The sequence below is a fragment of the Heteronotia binoei genome, chromosome 17, assembly GCF_032191835.1.
Source record: "Heteronotia binoei isolate CCM8104 ecotype False Entrance Well chromosome 17, APGP_CSIRO_Hbin_v1, whole genome shotgun sequence".
NCBI lineage: Eukaryota > Metazoa > Chordata > Lepidosauria > Squamata > Gekkonidae > Heteronotia > Heteronotia binoei.
Window position 1 is genome coordinate 24,982,313 of NC_083239.1, and position 19,529 is coordinate 25,001,841.

At 42.3% G+C, this 19,529-nt stretch overlaps 1 protein-coding gene across 4 annotated transcripts in view; it reads right to left on the reverse strand.

Annotated features, from left to right (window-relative positions):
- Positions 1-19,529, reverse strand: part of PHACTR4 (phosphatase and actin regulator 4) — a 132,914-nt gene that overhangs the window by 101,073 nt on the left and 12,312 nt on the right. For 3 of the 4 annotated variants that reach the window (XM_060257984.1, XM_060257986.1, XM_060257983.1), the window contains exon 2: positions 796-843. The exons of the other annotated variant lie outside the window; for it this stretch is intronic. In XM_060257984.1, coding sequence (XP_060113967.1) covers positions 796-823 — 28 coding nt within the window. In that variant the 5' untranslated portion in view covers positions 824-843. The remainder of the gene's footprint in view (positions 1-795; positions 844-19,529) is intronic. 4 annotated transcript variants of the gene reach the window in all.

Here is a 19,529-nt window from a genome sequence, read left to right on the forward strand (position 1 = left end):
AAGGTATAAATGAAGTAAATGAAATAAAAATAAAAGGTGTAGCTGAAGGATTATGGAAGCAGGAGAACCCAATAATTTCCTGGTACTTAATGTCTAAAATGAACTTTTCACTGTTCTAGCCAAGTACTTTCAGTGAGCAGCCAACACATTACTCCTGACACCTAAAACATGTAATGTTCTACCATGCGGTAGCAACTCCAAGTCGCTCAGTGGCTACTGCAGAGCCGACCTCCAATCAGTTCTCCCTTAAAGGCCAAAACCCAGAAAGGACCCTGAACGCTCCCCCACTACCTTTCTCTGATACACCAAGGCTGGAAGGCTGACCTTGGGAAATGTAAACTCTGTGAAGGTTTTCAAACCAAAACCAAGAGAGAACTTCTTCCACATTTAAAACTAATGCAGACCAAAATCTTACAGCATAAGTATTTTTCTCCCGGACAAGTACCAAAAATCAAAGTTTATGACATCCTTGCCTGACACCGAGAGCAGAATCTGAGTCCAGTACTACCTTAAAGACCAGCAAGATCTCCAAAGCATAAGCTTTTGACAATGAAAACTTTTTACCCTTGAAACCTTATATCGAGGAAATCTTGTTAATCTTCAAGGCGCTGCGAGACCCAAATCTTGTTCTTCTGCAGACAAACACAGCTATCCACCTGCAGCTTGCCTGACACCAACACTCAAAAAGAAATGCAGAATCCCACTTTAAAATATAATGACCAGGAACAACAGAGGCAAAGTAACAAATGCCAGATTTTTTTAGGGGTGGGGGTGGGGGGATGGGGGAACACTTACCAATGCTATCTTCCATTTCCTGTGACATTCTAATTTTCTGGGCAAATTCTGCAAGGGAGAATAGTGGAAAACATTAGTAGAAAATTCACATGTGTCAAACCATGCTCAGGCTGTAGAATCTTCAGCTTATAAACCAAGGAATGCATCTGAGGTCACTGTGGCTCTGGCCTCCCCTGTGCCAACACATCATCAGCCTTTGAAGGCCCAACAGCTAGTATGGGCCCCACTCCTCTAACAGCAGTGGTGCGCTACTTCTGGCCTGGCAGTGTGTACCTCCAGCTGTGCAGTCAGCAGCATCCCGATACCATCTGGGCTTGTGTGAACACCTGGTGAACACCATCAGAATGATGCTAGCACAGAGATCTTTCCCTCTGTGGGATATTGGATAGTTTTGGGGGTTTGAAAAGAAGAGAGTGAACAAAAACCTGTACACAATAAATATCTGCATTGTGCACAATGTTGCCCATCTTCTGCAACAGATTTAAAGTGCCACCTTATCCAGTCCCTGGACTTGCAATCTGTTAGAGAAAGTATGCAGATCTTTGAGTCACACACAAACTATCATCATTCTGTTCCAACACACTCATGGGAATGCATTATTCAGGATAGGCTATATAGCTATCCAAGCATTATATTTTTAATGAAGTTCAAACACTCAATCACTGAGATGGTGCCATTTTGTTTACCACAAATGGGATGCATAGAGCTTGTCTAAACACATAAAATTCATTAACAGCCTTTGACTGTCATAATATTCCAATACAGTTCTCCGAATCAGAACTGCCCATTACAAGAAATGCAAGTCTGCCATCACAAATTTCCCCCATTGACAGCAAGTGGTAAGTAGAACGTAAGTTTTGTACAATGCTAGATCATCAGCCATATTATTTATATATCTTATAAAGGGGAAGGGTCTGTGAACAATATTACCATGTAGAGACCACATTACCTGTTTGCTGTACATATTATCCAATTGTCCCTGCATTATTTTCTACTATAATACCATTTCTTCACATTGTATCCACATTCTCTATTATTCATACCTAAAATTCTACACTTGTTTCAGATTTCCAAAGTCCTGGTCCTAGTACCTTGCTTATTAGATATCTCGTCCTATTAACTGTATCAACTTACACTGCTTAATCCACCTCAAGTCTCAGTGGGAAAGGAGGACTATAAATATAGTAAATAAATAATTTTTTACCATCCATTCCAGAGGGGGAGAAATAGATACAAAGCCCCTATGATTGGCAGCAACCCTATGGTGCTTCTTACACATACATAGTTCAGTCCTCTGATAGAAAATGATATCACAGGAGCCCAACAAATCATGCCTGAGCTTTGACAGTTTCTCTCACTCCACACCTTTAATATTCACATACAATATTCTTCAGAAAAGTAACCCACTCTGTGTAAGACATTCCCCTTCACAATGTAGCATGGGATGTCAAACAATATGCTTCTCTAAGAACATCTGTCTTCCACAGCAGCCACACTGGGGGTCAGGGAGACAGAGAGAGAGAGAGAGAGAGAACTACCTCCTTACAAGGTAAATCTTTAACCCAGTCAAAAGCAGCAACATACTTCAGATCAAGCCTTCCTACCTGCTTCATTAGTAAAGCCCCGAAAAGCACAGCAGAGGGCTTTTGATCCTTTGAACACAGTACAAATTCTGTCTGTCTGCCTTTAGCCAGTAGCTCAATTTCACTTCCCTTCAAAATGTTTACTAAGCCCTGCTTATGCCCAGAGGCTGTTCTGTGTGCTTGGAATAGTAATCCCTTTAGTCCCCTTCCTGACTGACCAACCAACATATGTGCACCAAGGATCTTTGCACAAAAAACCTAATGTATTTGATATCCAATAAGCTTGCGCCACACAGCACTGATAGGTTAGTCAAATGACCATACAAAAGAAAACATGGCAACACCTGTCATGTTACCAGAGATCTTCCATGCCATAGCAGCAAAATTCTTGAGGGGCGGGAGCAATAGTTTGTTATGCATGTGCCTCAGTGCAATACTAAGGTATTCAAACTTTACTTGCACAGCCACCAAAAATTGACGGAGCTACTTCTACAAGTACCTGTAAGATGAAATTTGATGCTCAGGTAGTCCAAGGTAGCCAGATTATTAGAGAAAATCTTGAAGACTCTCTCTTTGTTTTCTTCGCCACAAAATTTGTGGGTTCCTGCTTCCAACAGACACTGGCTAGATAAATTCCCTAAACCATTCTTAGAGACAGCAATCAGCAAAACCTCAATTTGCCTATTCTAATAAAATTTTGCCGCAAGGGGAGGGGAAAATAAGCAAATAGCTCAGGAAAAGTATCCAGGAGACCACTTAACAACACTGGGGGCACAGACAGTCTGAAATCTCAGGCTTAATTTAGGTGGCAAGCTGCGCATCTGTAACTGTACAGCCTGAGAGGCAAAGACTTAGATGGCAGAAGGCTCCTCTATACAAAGCAAGGCCAGTGTCAGCATACCCTGAGGTGGAGCAGCTGCCAGGGCCCACTGCTGCAGAGACACTCCCCCCGCCCCAGCCACGCACTGCCAAAGACGACTGTGCCAGGAGTATACAATGATGGCACTCCTAGTGGGCACAGTGGTGGCGTTCCCATCTGCACACACCACCCAGCAGCATTGGGGAAAGGACATCCAATCTGCGGGAAGTCTCACAAACAGGCAGGAGAAGGGACAGCAGAAACAGGCAGGAGGTGGGGATGTGGGTGGGTGGCTGGAAGGCAGGTACGGGCAAAAGTTCTGGTGGTGGTCAGAGAAGGAGAGGGAGCTCCTGGTCACTGTCTGCTCAGGACCCTCCTAAACCTGGAACCAGCCCTGATACTATTACAAAGGGTGTGCAGAAGTCTGCACATAGGAAGTGAGCAACAGAAAGGCGAGGCCAGAACTTTTCTCCTCGTCATCTAGAAAGCAAGCCTGAACAGGGTCTGCTTAGAATCCTATTCAACAGGGGAAGTTTCCTGCATGGAAGAGCATGTAAGCGCCTGCCTGCATCAGAAGGAAGAGCACAGAAACAGGTTTATCACCTCAATGAGAACTGGGGTCTCAGGAATTAGAAGAACATGCTGTTGAGCTGCAACCAGCTCAAAGCAACCCTTTCCATGGGGTGCTCCAGGCATGAGGAGCAGAGGTGGCCTGCCATTGTCTTCCTCCGAAAATAGTCCTCAAATAGGTTACATCAGCAGCTTCAGGTTGGTGCCCTTGTCAGCTATTGTCAATTGTTATTATAGTCACATCCAAAGCAGCATGCTAACTATACCAACCAATGACAGCTTCCACCACAATAAGCTAAAGGAGAAATGGAACTGTATTTCTGCTACAGCAGGTGGAATACCAGAACTAGCTCTTATGAAATTTGTATTTCTAGCAGTGAGAAGAAAATATCATTTGGCTCACAGGAAGCAACTGTCCCCATGTTTCAGCTGATGTAACTTTTTTAAAAAATAAACTTTTATTTAAGTAACAAATGAATCAACGATATACATAGTATCGGGTATATCATAATAACCATAGAACTAAAAATGCTTACAAAAAGCAAAAAGTTAAACAAATGTTAAATGCAACAAATAATTATTTATACCTCACATAGAGTTAATATCGTATCTATAGTCAATTGAAATTTGTCTTTAGAAGTAAAGAATTCTAAAAAAGGAAACCATAACAGAATTTTTTTTAAATTCAGAACTATCAGTATTTTGCTGTAACCACAAGTCAGTTATCTTGTTCAGCATTCACAAACTTTAAGCATCTAGTCAGCCAATTAAATAGATTGATGTTAATAATAATAATAATAATCATCATCATCATCATCAGCCATCAAGTTCCAACCAACTCACTGATGACCCCAGAACCGTGGAGGGTTTCACTATCTGCCTCTGCACAGCAACCCCAATCTTCCTTGGTGGTCTCCCATCCACAAGTATTAACTGTGGCCAACCATGCTTGGTTTACAAGCTCCAATGAGCCCAGACTAGAGCTATCCAGGCTGCTAAGTAGCTTTTGGCAACCAAGAAAGTTATTATATTTTACAATCTGGGCTGTGTTTGATGTGGACATTAAGGGTTTCTCGTGTCTACTGCCCCAGGCTATCAGACTTTTCCAAGCTACATTGCTTTAATTACAGACCCAGCTTGCTAAGTGCTTTAGATCTTTCTCCAGTCTTCAGCTACCCTGCAAAGAGCAATTTTTGCTCCAATGACCCTATGGGCATTGAACACCAGTCTCCCAGTCTCCAGGCTAAAACACTGCCTCCTGGATAAGCACCATTCTGAATTATTAACTTGAAACCAAAGGGTCATTTAAGTCCTCTCCCACTCAGACCCCCCCTCATAGCCCAGTAAAGACAAGTGCACTAAATTTTAGAGCACCCTTAAACATGATTATCTGGAAGAAGACCTTCTGCAGTGAGCTACTGCCAACGTCTCTACAGGCTGCCACTTGTTCAGAACAAATGTGCCGTAAATCAGCCACATTCTTTTGATTTATGTTTCCAAATGCTGACAACAAGTAGACAGTGATTTTTATGTACTTTACACTGGAAAGAAAAAACTCAGCTTCCTGCCCAATAACCTTTACTTTAAAGTTCAACGCATGAACACAAGACAATGGTTACAACTCCCTCTACACACCAATAAGTGTGTACAAACCTATTGGAGAAGTTAAAAGCAAAACCCTGGAATCCAGAAAACAGAATAAAAGTCTACAACTTCAAAAAGAATAACTTGCCTTGGAAGCTAAGCGGGGTCAACTCTGGCAAGTACTTGGATGGGAGACCTCTTTGGAATATTGGAGCTAAGAGGCAGAAGCAGGCTCTATTCAGCTCTCTCTCTGAATATCCTCTATGTCCCCAGTAAGGGTCAGTCACCAGTTGTTGCCATGACTTCCAGGTTATTAGGTTAACATGCATATTCACAAACACACTCATGTTAAAAAATACAAAAATATCCCCCCAAAGAGTAACTTGCTTCCCAAAAAGTGGACATTTTAGAATCGTTTTAAGTGCTAAGTTATAGATGGGTAACCATGTTACTCTGTGATATAAAAAGCAGCAAATATCCTGCAAAACCAACTAAATCACCTGAAAAACCAGCCGACACACATATAAGCTTTCCTTGCTTGATTACTAATTCATTTTATTTCTACCCTGATTTTCTTCACAATCGGGACCCACAATAGCTTACAGCCTTCTCCTCTCCTTTATTTTGTCCTCACAACAACCCTGTGAGGTAGGTTAAGCTGAGAGAATGACAGACCCAATGTCACCCAGCAAGCTTCTATGACAGAGTGGGCATTTGAATCTGGGTCTCCCAGATCCCAGTCAGATACTCAAAGCACTATACCACATTGCCAAATGAAGAAAGCAGCCCCTTAAGTGTGCAGATTTCTGTGGTCTGAGCATAAGAAAAGTCCTAGTCCAATCTTTTAAGAATTGAACCCTTCTGTATCTGCTAGAATTTTAAAAAGCATTGCTTAGGTATAGCATCAGTATACTAAGAGACACACATAAGCAACCTCAGGTTGCTAGCCAGGAAAGAATGAATGTTCCCTAGAAAATGGGGTAATATGAAACACACTTTGATTTCCTCATCCATGGAAATCTGCATTGCTTTAATCAAGTAATGGCTGGTTCCAGCATTGCACACCTACATGTTTTCATAGGATATTTGCATCGTAAGATCTCTGCAGACATAATATGTTGTATATCCATTCTCAAAAGAAGCTTGTTCAAAGAAATTCTCATGCTTGGACTACAGCACTGAAAAGTGTTGAGTTTCTATCTGCCAACATTTCCAAAAAGATTCAGGTGGGTTGCCGTGTTTGTCTCAAGTAACAGAACAAAGTTTGAATCCATTGACACCTTTAAGACCGATGAAGTTTAATTCTGGGTATGAGCTTTTGTGTACATGCACACCTCTTCCGAAGAAGTGTATGCACACAAAAGCTGATACCCAGAGTTAAACTATGTTGGTCTTAAAGGTGCTCAGACTGGGCTCAGACTTTGTTCTATCCTCTAAAAAGATAGACTGCAAACTATTAGGATCTCCATCTCTGAAAACATCAAGGCCAACCTTGCCACCAAGCTTTATTGGTTTTTCCTCACCTGCAACTACTTCCGATCTGGTAAAGATTTATTGTTTCAGATAATGGCACAGCATGGCACCACAATATGCCAGTATTTTCATGGCTAACCCGGAACAGCAGTTCCCCAGCTCTGATCAATTAACACCCCCTTGTAGCTGAAATTTTCATCAATTGGACACATGAGACAAAAGCACTGAAGAAATTTCACCAGGCCTTCAGCAACTCCCACTCCACCACCAACCTGACCATGAACCAATCCATGCAAGAAATACATTTTCTAGACACCACTGTAGAAATACATAAGGGAAGCATAAAAATTAACCTATACCAGAAACCTACTGATCCCTAAATATATGTACATGCCTCCAGTTACCATCCTAAACACACTAATCTGTCATCTTCAGCCAAGCTCTATAGTACAGCCGCATCCATTCCAATCCATTAGACAGATTCTCATTGGCAGAATGTACAACAGACATTCTTGTAATTACAATAACCACCTAGTGGTAAGGAAACAGATCAACAAAGCCAGAATGATACCAGGGAATAACCTGCTACAAGATAGGCCCAAATGGAACACCACCAAAGGTAGTTACATGCAACTCTCAGCACAGAATGGTTCAATGCATCATTCATGACCTACAACCTATGCTAGACAATGATACTCCCCTCTCACAACATAAGAACATAAGAGAAGCCATGCTGGATCAGGCCAACGGCCCATCAAGTCCAACACTCTGTGTCACACAGTGGCAAAAAATTTTATATACACACATACACTGTGGCTAATAGCCACTGATGGACCTGTGCTCCATATTTTTATCTAAACCCTTCTTGAAGCTGGCTATACTTGTGGCCGCCACCACCTCCTGTGGCAGTGAATTCCACATGTTAATCACCCTTTGGGTGAAGAAGGACTTCCTTTTATCCGTTTTAACCTGTCTGCTCAGCAATTTCATCGAATGCCCATGAGTTCTTGTATTGTGAGAAAGGGAGAAAAGTACTTCTTTCTCTACTTTCTCCATCCCATGCATTATCTTGTAAACCTCTATCATGTCACCCCGCAGTCAACGTTTCTCCAAGCTAAAGAGTCCCAAGCGTTTCAACCTTTCTTCATAGGGAAAGTGCTCCAGCCCTTTAATCATTCTAGTTGCCCTTCTCTGGACTTTCTCCAATGCTATAATATCCTTTTTGAGGTGCGGCGACCAGAACTGCACACAGTACTCCAAATGAGACCGCACCATCGATTTATATAGGGGCATTATGATACTGGCTGATTTGTTTTCAATTCCCTTCCTAATAATTCCCAGCATGGCGTTGGCCTTTTTTATTGCAAACGCACACTGTCTTGACATTTTCAGTGAGTTATCTACCATGACCCCAAGATCTCTCTCTTGGTCAGTCTCTGCCAGTTCACACCCCATCAACTTGTATTTGTAGCTGGGATTCTTGGCCCCAATGTGCATTACTTTGCACTTGGCCACATTGAACCGCATCTGCCACGTTGACGCCCACTCATCCAGCCTCAACAGATCCCTTTGGAGTTCCTCACAATCCTCTCTGGTTCTCACCACCCTGAACAATTTAGTGTCATCCGCAAACTTGGCCACTTCACTGCTCACTCCCAACTCTAAATCATTTATGAACAAGTTAAAGAGCATAGGACCCAGTACCGAGCCCTGCGGCACCCCACTGCTTACCGTCCTCCACTGCGAAGACTGCCCATTTATACTCACTCTCTGCTTCCTATTACTCAGCCAGTTTTTGATCCACAAGAGGACCTGTGCTTTTACTCCATGACTCTCAAGCTTTCTAAGGAGCCTTTGATGAGGAACTTTATCAAAAGCTTTCTGGAAGTCAAGGTAAACAACATCTATTGGATCTCCTTTGTCCACATGTTTGTTCACCCCCTCAAAGAAATGTAACAGGTTAGTGAGGCAAGATCTTCCCTTGCAGAACCCATGCTGAGTCTTCCTCAATAACCCGTGTTCATCAATGTGCCTACTCATTCTGTCCTTGATAATGGTTTCTACCAACTTTCCCGGTATTGAAGTCAGACTGACAGGCCTGTAATTTCCCGGGTCTCCTCTGGAACCTTTTTTAAAGATGGGGGTGACATTTGCTACCTTCCAGTCCTCAGGAACGGAGGCAGATTTCAATGAAAGATTACAGATTTTTGTTAGAAGATCCACAAGTTCAACTTTGAGTTCTTTCAGAACTCTCGGATGTATGCCATCCGGACCCGGTGACTTATTAGTTTTTAATTTGTCTATCAGTTGTAGGACCTCCTCTTTTGTCACCTCAATCTGACTCAGGTCTTTCAATACCCCTTCCAAAATTAGTGGTTCTGGGGCAGGCAAAAAGTTCTCATCTTCCACAGTGAAGACGGAGGTAAAAAATTCATTTAGCTTCTCAGCCATTTCCCTATCCTCCTTCAGTAATCCTTTTACCCCATGGTCATCCAAGGGCCCCACTGCCTCCCTGGCTGGTTTCCTACTTCTAATATATTTGAAGAAAGTTTTATTGTTGGTCTTTATGTTTTTTGCAATATGCTCCTCATAGTCCCTTTGCATTGAGTCCCACAAGCATTGAGACACAAATCTTCTCTCGTCAAAAGACAGCTTCTTAACCTTAAACAACTGCTCACCCACAGCAATATCCTTCCGAACATGGACACAAACTCTGGGACCAGGGCCAGCGACAAACCAAGATGCCAGCTTTATCCCTATATACCACTCTGACAATGCAATAACTGGACCTAACACCAGCCAAACCATTTCAGGTTCATTCACTCATCTTCCGAAGTTACACATGCCATCAAATGTCAGCAATGCCCTTCCACACTCCACATCAGACAAACAGGTCAATCCCTGTGTAAAAGAATCAATAAACACAAATCCAGCATTAAAAACCACAATACTCACAAACCAGTGAGAGAACTTTTAACTTTCCATGTCATTCCATTGCTGACCTAAGAGTGGCAGTCCTGAAACAGAGAAACTTCTTGAGGAATTTACAACACAAGATACAAGTTCAGAGCAATGGAACCACCTGCCCACCCCCCCACCCCCGGGGGCTGAACAGGGACATAGGATTCTTATCTCACTACTTGCACATGAAAGCTAATACCCTGAATAAAACTTTGTTGGTCTTAAAGGTGCTACTGGACTAAAACTTTGTTCTGCTGCTTCAGACCAACATGGCTACCCACCTGAATTTATCTCACAACAGATACTGATTTTCTACCCCTAAGCATTTTTCCTCTGCTCTAATTAAGCCCACTGCAGTATGCATTGTACCTCTGCATCCTTTACAACACCCACCCCACCTTCTTACTGGGATATAAATAATCAGAGATCTTCAGGCCTCATTTTGGCAGGAGCTCACAGGAGTGGAGCTATGGAAGCTCTAAATATTATTGTGCTCTTTCTTTCTTACCCCTCACCCCCCAATAATTGCATCTGGGCTCCATTGTTCAAACCCCCCCTGTGGAAATTTTGCTGAACTCTAAGATTTAAGCAAAACCAAGTTAAGAACCACAGTTTGAAAATGTTAGTAAACAATGGAAAATTGTGTAGAATAATAATATTATGTCAGTAAGGAACAATTATGACAATTTCTGTGTCCGACCTCTAGTATAGTATAATAAAGAAAATAAATATGGTTGATAAATAGGCACTGTCCATAAGATTAAACAAATAATGTCCATAAACAATGCCAGTGCAAAGTCCAAGTACTATTCCAAAATTGTCCTGGAGTGGATCACAAATTTGAAGAATCACAAAGGATGCTGCAGCCAAATCAAGAAGCTCAGGACCAGTTTCTTCAACTTTTAGGCTCCACCTGCAGCCATTACAGTCATGAATATGTGCTGGCTATGAAGCTCCAGTCTATATTCATTCAGTAGACATAGTGCAAACACTTTGTAGCTGGGAAAAGCAATTCCAGCTTCCCTAATGCCAGACAGAACATGCAGGTCCCTTAGAAGAATAACAGTAAAGGGAAAATGTGGTAGTCCTTCTATTAACAATACCAGTGATCCATTTAAATTAAATATGCAAAGTAAAGGGTGCATGCAAGCTACACTGTGGTGGTATCGTGAAACTTGGTGAGTTTAGCCACTGGAAGTTAGCATGTGGTCCAACTGTGAGAAAAACATTGCCTGCACTGGATAATTTCACTGTCTCATGTCAGCAACCAATCCAATAATCTCTATACTGCTTGAGTTAATGAAATGTATGCCCCCAACATATCTCCTGTCCATGGTAAAGGTAGGACAGCAGTTTCCTCATTCCATTTGGGATACCAAAAGTTTCCAAAAAAGTGAGTCTGATGCTATCTCAAACAAGCCTTCCAGGTTCCATGCAAGACACCCTGGAACACACACCACAATATATTGTGTTGTGCTACTCAGAAAGGGAAAAGTGATGATACAGGCCTGTCAAATGTATCAGGTCTGCAGCAGCTGCTAGCTCCTAAGTGGAGAATTACCCTGTAACTCCCCCCCCCCCAAAAGCAGAAAGGAATAACAGAAACAGTTGCACTGCCAAGCACACTCACTTTATTCCTAACATTAACAAAATACAGATTAATAAAGAAGGCCTTTTACTTAAGGCTGACAACTTCATATCAATGTACTACCTGCAAAAAACAACCTGTTCGCAGTCAGACTCCTCCTCTCACTAAGGGACAATATATAGCTAGAAAAACAAACACCCCTTCTCAAATGTCATCTTAAATATAACAAATGTTGCTAGACAGCTATGCACTTCTCCAGCTCCAGGTCAGGCAACTGGCCCCCTACCTGTCTTGCTCTGACCTGGGCACTGTAATCCACACAACAGTCACTTCCAGAGTGGACTACTGTAACTCACTCTGTGTAGGGTTACCCTTGACTCTGACCCAGAAACTCCAGAGCCTACTGCCTCACATTGGATCAATCTCGTCAACAGCCAACCTCACTTCCCCTCACCCATTCACCCTAATTATTACCCTTTCCTTTAAGCTAATTCCCTCTACTAATTAGGAGACTGTCTATTTGGGTAACAGACCAACCCGCCATAGGACAACTCAGGATTCTCAGGAACCAATCAATTAATTCATCGGAGCACACAATAACAGCTATCCATACCCAGCTGGGATCCCTTACAAGGGATACCAGTTCAAACTCCGAATTACACAAATTCTATAAAGTTTCAAAGGCAGCAGCTGAGGTCAAAATCCAAACCGAAATTCTGTGGAAGAAAAAGACTGTGGAAGAAAATAGAAAGAGGGCGAAGAAAGGTAAACTAAGCTCAAAGCAGTAGATTAGACCTTGATCACTGGCTGTAGGTCTGCAACAGCATGCTGAAGACTGGCGCCTCACAAGATTCTGCAAGGACCGGGACTTTTTTTTCTTTAGCAGGAACGCACAGGAACGCAGTTTTGGCTGGCTTGGTGTCAGGGGGTGTGGCCTAATATGCAAATGAATTCCTGCTAGGCTTTTTCTACCAAAAAAGCCCTGGCAAGGACTATATATGGCTCCTGAACAATCAGAACCTAAGATGACTTGCATATGGCTACAGTCAAAACTTTCAGGCTGGCCAGCTTTTAAAAGGAGCTCAGAGGTGAAACATCTGCTTTGCATGCAGAACGTCCCACCTTCAATCCTTGGTATCTCCAATTAAAAGATCAAGTGGTAGGCAATGCAAACGACCTCTAAAAAGACCCTAGAAGGCTGCTGCCACTCAGAGTAAACTATAAAACACCATGTTAAAAAGGCAATCTGAATAAATTCTGTAAATTAACAAAATCTATACTTCTCAGATGTTACTACTCATACACTGTAATAGCTTCTATATACATTATAAATTATTAACTTTTTGAGGATATAAATCCATACATATGTCACTTAAACAACAAGTCAATATAAAGCATTCTCAACACGAAACTAAACAATATGTGATATCAGTGGGGTGTTTTGGTACATTTGTTGTTACAGTCCACTCTTCACAATGCACTTTTTAACAGTGATCTTTCTCAAATAATTACAAAGAGTTCTTCATAATGTGGAAAGCCTTTGCTTCGGGCTTAATTGCAATCTTGTAAGGCAAATTCATACGGTTCTTCATTCCAACAATCTAGAGTTCAACAGAGCCTCTTAAATGTTATAAGCAGTGCAACAGAACTGCATTAGAAACTTCAGCATGCACCTTGGTTACAAAATTCTCACCTGGCAACCTAATTTTTATGTGGCTACAACTCTGATTCCACCATCATGCCAGTCATAGCCTAACATAGCTGACCCAGAACAGAACGATTTTAAATCTTGCTGCACAAACTAGCCACTTACCATCTTCCCCTGGAAAACTGCAAATTATTTTTCTTAGGTTTCACTACTGTCCAAGCATTTAAGACTGGCAAGACAGACATGGACATCAGGTTACTCTGTCTGGCCTTAAACAAGACTGGTAACACGATAGTATAACTAAGGTCGGGTTAACATTTGCAGGAAAATGAATGAAATGGAAATGAGGAACAGACGCCACCCACTTCAGACTGCAGGTGATGATTCAGCCTTTGAATGTCTTTTAGCATAAAGAAATCTATGCAAATAGAATTAGTATACTTTCTTTGCTGTGAACATTTTCTATTTACAGGAGTGAAGCAGCTGAGATCCATACTGTAGCCTCATTCACCGGCATGGGTGGACAAGGCCTAGGATGTCATGGGTGCTGGGGACCCTGCAGAGGAAGTTGAGCCTGCAGAAGAAACTGTGCCCCTGCCACCTGCATCAGTGCCCCTGCCTCCTGCTGAAGAAGATCCCAGCCCCCCTGCCTCGCTCTCTCGGGTGGCGCGTATGCGTGACCGCCTCCGTCAGGACCTCAGGGATCGGAGGAGGGCGGCACTCTCACAAGCAAGACGCGCCCTGAGTTTTGAGAGGATTCTGGCCCTTCTAAGAGCAAGGATGCTTGAGTTGCAACAGGATCCTGGCTGCCTCTCTGAGCCAGCAATTAGCCCAAATGGGCAACAGCCAGCAGAGGGCTATATAGCTGTAGGCTTTGGGAGGAGGCTTTGTGGAAGCAACTAGTCATCTTCCTGACGTTCTAGCATCCACTCCGGCTTGACTTTGGTTTCTGGACTCCCTGACTTTGGCTTGTGACTTCTGGACTCCCTGACCTCGGCTTCTGGACCTCGGACCTACGATACTTGTACAGTGATTCGGATTTGGCGCCTCGGACCCTCCTGCTTACTGGCTACAGACCTCGGACTGCCCGTGGACTTTGCCTGACCCGGCCCCAGCCGTGACATAGGACAGGCTTGCCAGACACATAATCCTTATTCTCTGAGCAGACAGAGTTTTGCAAACCTGCCTTAATTTCATTAGGGAGAATTTGTAGTAAAGCTTAAAATCCATGAAAACTTAATAGATGTTGACTATGAACACACATTACATCTGCCTTGAGCAGGTCTTTGCACCGGGGGCTGCAGGAGGGGGTAGAGATAAGAGACTTGAGATGTATAAAAGTACTCAATGACAAAATCTGGCCCAATGAACCTTCCTAGTTTTGGTTCTTTTTGGCACATTCCAAAAGCATAAATGGCAACTGGAACCTCTTGTGACCCCAGGCAATTAAAGCAGTGAAGTGTCAAAGAAGGGAAGTCCTGATCGCAAGCCTCCAAAAGGAAATCCATGTTCCCTAAAGCAAGGTAATATGAGAGGGATTTAATCCCTGGGTCTATAAAGTTCACCTTAATGCCTGCTAAGTAACACTATCACATCTGGGGGCTGCAAGCACTAGACAGGTGGTTCCCGAAGAGATATAGATGAGTGGAAGCACCAGGACTCAGACACAGAGCACAAAATCAAAAACACAAAGATCAAGAAAAACCTCATGCACTGGTTCATGTTCCCCGGAAAACCCACATCAAGTACTATGGATCAGCTTCTATCAGACTGCAAGTCATTTTTTAAAAATAATGGAAAGACCAAAATTTTTTAACCTTTCCTCCTAGAGAAAGTAATCTACCCCTTTATCCTTTCAACTGCCTGTTTTTGCACCTGTTCCAGGTATGTCATACCTTTTAGAGACAGGGTGCCTAGAACTAGACTAGAACCCATAAGACTGAGTAGTCAGAAGAAATAAAGATCGCAGGGCAGTACTCAGTAATAGTTCAACACAAGATACTTGTGAAGGGGGGAAATAGGGTGTGTTTGAAGGGAGCTTCAAGCAAAACAGAGAAACAGAGCATATAAAACAAGAAATGGGCAACTGATTAGAACAGTTCCCAGCAGGCAGCCATGTTGGTCTGAAGCAATAGAACAAAGCAGTAGACAAGTGCACCTTTAAGACCAACTAAGTTTTATTTAGAATGTAAGCTTTCGTATGCTCTTAAGCAGACTTCATCAGACAAAATGAAAATGACAAAAAACAAAGTGTTGATGCTTTGAGCCAGCTTGTCTCTGCTGAATGGACCTGAGAACTGGTGCTTAGGGAGTATTCTAACCTGGGAACCCACAGCCAAAGGGGGACATTACACTGGAGAGCCAAAGCCAATCTGAGTAGATTGGGGGGAGGGGAAGAAGTTTGCAGTGCTCATCCATTTCATGTTTTCCTAAGCCCAGAGCATCTTATATTTTCAGTTTCTGCTGTGATCCTTGTGCTTTTTCTTGATGTTTTATTTTAAAAACTGCATTGCCAAATCCCACTATCCCCCACTTTTCCGTTTTAAACAAAATATTGAAAGAGTTTTAAGCATGTTTGTATTTTAAGTAAAATAATATATTTGTGTTTGTATCCTTTATAAAGTTTATATCTCCGCTACCTGGCATTACATTTTATGACATGCATGACCCGCCCCCCCCCCACAAAGCCCATTTATGTCAGATCCGTCCCTCCTAACAAATGAGTTCAACACCCCTGATGTAGCCCCCTTTCTTTGGCCCAAATGGAAGCCCTCATCCTCTCCCCAAACTTCATTGCCAACTTTCCACCAATTCTCCATCTGTGAAACTGCTCTCAGACTGAATTCTCCTCAACATCCAGTTCAGAAGTCTTTCTCTGCTCAGCTGATGCCAACCAATCAGACTCTTTGGAGCAACCTGTCACTCAAGGCTCCCTGGCTCTCTGAAGAATTAAGCCTCCACAGTCCTTTAATCTGTTTACACAGCACTTCTACGTTTTTAAAAAGTGTCACATTCCCCAACCACAGTTCTCAGCCCTGAACGTCTCTAATTCCAACTTAGTCGTGCAAAGTATACTACAAGAAGCATACCTGAGAAAGAGAGGGATGATAAGGCTCTTGTTCAGCATGTCCAATTTCCATTTCAAAAGATGGGATTAGTGTGTGTGTAACAGAACATACACAAGACTTTGGTTTGTTTTAAACTCTGTACACAACACTACAACTGGCAATAAATAAATAAATAAAAGTACCAATTGGTCTTGCAGAGGTACATCTCATCCAAATTTGCCCTGACTTCTTATGGGCTTCCCAAGCACAGTTCTACATTAGGCAGATAAAGACATGATGCTTAAAGCCCATGTGCTTTTAACAAAAAACAACCATTCCTTTTGTGAAGGTGATTCTTACCGAGTATTCTACAACTTGGCAGCTGTATGGAAAGGTTGGTCGAGACAGATTGGAACGTGCAATGTCATTCCACTTGACTCTACCAATGGCTTGAGAGTTATAAAGCAGAATTCCTGGCTATAAAAGGTTGCCGACATCAACACTACCCTTCCCAGGGAAACTCCCATAGCAACAAATAACTGCTTGAAATAATTGCGGGAAGATTCAGAGAGGAAGATTCTAAAAGCAACCCAGGTTACTTGGATATTGGCATCTTTCCTGCAGGACCAAACACAAATATGCCCTGTAAAAAAAAAAATCCTATCAGAATAGAATATGAAAAGTGTAAACAGACCTTCAAAAATAAGCTGCAAGGAACTACCGACTCCACCCTTTAGGTAAAGTTTCTGCTGCTACAGGAATAATGTACCAGGAGTTGGACTGTGCAATTAATCAACGACCAGCAACAGAGGTATACCTGTCTAAGCAGCAGTGGGAAAGCAGCTGAAAGCAAGCCAACATTGCTAAGGTGATACGCCAGGAAATAACTTCCCCCACTGTTACCACAAATGTCATGAGGATAAGGGTGAGATCAGTGGTGGTCTTAGCCTATGGCCAACAGGGGCAGCTCAACAACCTATATTTGGTTTTAGCAAGGCCTGGCTAGAAATTAAAAGAAGAAGATGAAGAAGAAGATATTGGATTTATATCCCGCCCTCCACTCCGAAGAGTCTCAGAGCGGCTCACAATCTCCTTTACCTTCCTCCCCCACAACAGACACCCTGTGAGGTGGGTGGGGCTGGAGAGGGCTCTCACAGCAGCTGCCCTTTCAAGGACAACCTCTGCCAGACCTATGGCTGACCCAAGGCCATGCTAGCAGGTGCAAGTGGAGGAGTGGGGAATCAAACCCGGTTCTCCCAGATAAGAGTCCACACCCTTAACCACTACACCAAAATTACACACCACAATGAAATTTCTAAGTACCATGGTCAAGTCCCATAATAGGAAATAAGGGCATGTTTTGACATTAATAAGCCTGGGGGATTAATAGTCTTGCAGTCCCCCCCAGTACCACATAACTTGGTGTTTCAGGCCTGCAGAAAATTATAGTTTGCGATTATGTCTTAGCTAATGAGGAGGGAAAGTATTTGTTTTGCTTCAGGTAAGGATCTCCAGTAGCTTCTGCACACTCACTCAGGGCCAGATGATAAACTTTGTTTAAGGGAAGAATGTAATGATGGCAGAAGGTATGGTCAAGTCACAGCGGTTTCCAGGCAAGAGACAAACTGAGTTGGTTCGCTGTCGCCTGCCTTTGGATTTCCTTGGTGGCCTCCCATTCAAATGCTAAAAAACAAGTCCAGCTTGTCAGATCTAGAACTTCTGGTTGCCAGACAATCTAAGGATGTCCTACACTCAATGTCATATGATAATTAATTAATTACTAACCAGGGACAACCCTTTTATTTATCTAAAACATTTGTTAGCTGCCTTTCGCCCTTGTGGAACTCAAGGCAGCTTACAACATAAGGCTTACCACCCTGCTTAGCTTCCGAGATCTGACAAGACTGGGCTTGCTTGGGCCATCCAAGTCTACACAGAAATCTTGTTAGCCAGAGCATTTAACTTACTAGATATCCTTCGTAGAGTTTTAGAAATCAGGACAGTTTTATTAGATAACAGGTGAAAAACACAATTTCAGATTTTTGAGGGAGTGCAACTATTTGTCTGAAAGTTCAGACTGAGCTTTTCAAGGCAAGAGGTGGCTTGCCACTGCTGCCTCTGTAAAGAGATCCTGGACTTCCATGTCAGTGTCCCATCTAATGACTAACTCTGCTTACCTTCCAAGATCTGGCAAGATCAGGCCAGTAAAGTTTGCTGGGACGTTAATGGTCATGGATGAATTACTGAACAGACTGAAGCAAGTATTAAATGTTTTAAGATGCATGCTGTTATAATTATTTCTGTCTTCCACTGAGGTCCTGAACACACATTGGTTTTAAAAGTCAAATCCATGGGCAGGGACCAGCAACTTTGCATTTATGGTAAGTACAGTTTGTACATAAAGGTAGTTTGGCGCCCAACAGAAACCAGCAGCCCAATACATTCAGTTGTCATTTTGCACTTAGTTGCAATTATCCTCAGATGCGGAAAGGTTTAATGAGCACTCTTGAGAAGGATCGGAGAAGAAAATAATGACATCATTCACACAGCAGGAAAGTTGAGAACTAATGCAGTAAAATAGCAATATAAATAATATAAAATCCTAGATTATAGAGTACATAGGGAGCTAATATACATAAAATAAGTAAAATATATATGAGTCGAGTTTAGCCAAATTAAATAATTAAAACAAATAAAATGTGGTCATTCCAGAACCATTCTCTGTCGTATTTCCATGGCCTGTTGAAGAAATCTAGCCACCATTAAAGTTACCTCAGAGCAAGTGTCATTTAAAAGTTTGCGGACTTTGCCTGAATCAGCACAGCCCAACATATCTGCTAAGATATCTTTCAGGTATATACAACGAATATCATCATAAAGAGGACAGTTCAATAATACATGGGAAATAGTTTCAATACACTTGGGATTACAAAGACAGTGTCTATTAGAGTACTCAATCCTGTTAAATCTACCAAATAGGATAGCAGATGGTAATGCATTACATCTCGTTAACGAGAACGCACGATGGAGTTTCCTTTTACTTGTCTCTCTTCTTTCTGTTCATTTGAAGTTGCTGCCCTTTTATTTTTAAAGCAGCATGTGTCTCTTGAGGACTACAAACATAAATATTTTCAAATATAAATATCTCTTTTTATCCCCGTCTAGAGCAAAGGGCTATGGATCATGTAGGCCAGGGGGTCCCCACCCTATTTCAGGCCAAAGACCCCTTTGGACTTCTGCCAGAGCAGGGGTGCCCAAATTTGCTTAACATAAAAGCCACATAGAATAAATGTCAGATGTTTGAGAGTCACAAAACATGAATAAATATTACACACTCATCTTTATTAAAATACTTAATACTTTCTATGCACAGAAAGATAAAATACAAAAGCTGGAAATAATAGTCCCCATAAGACCAGCA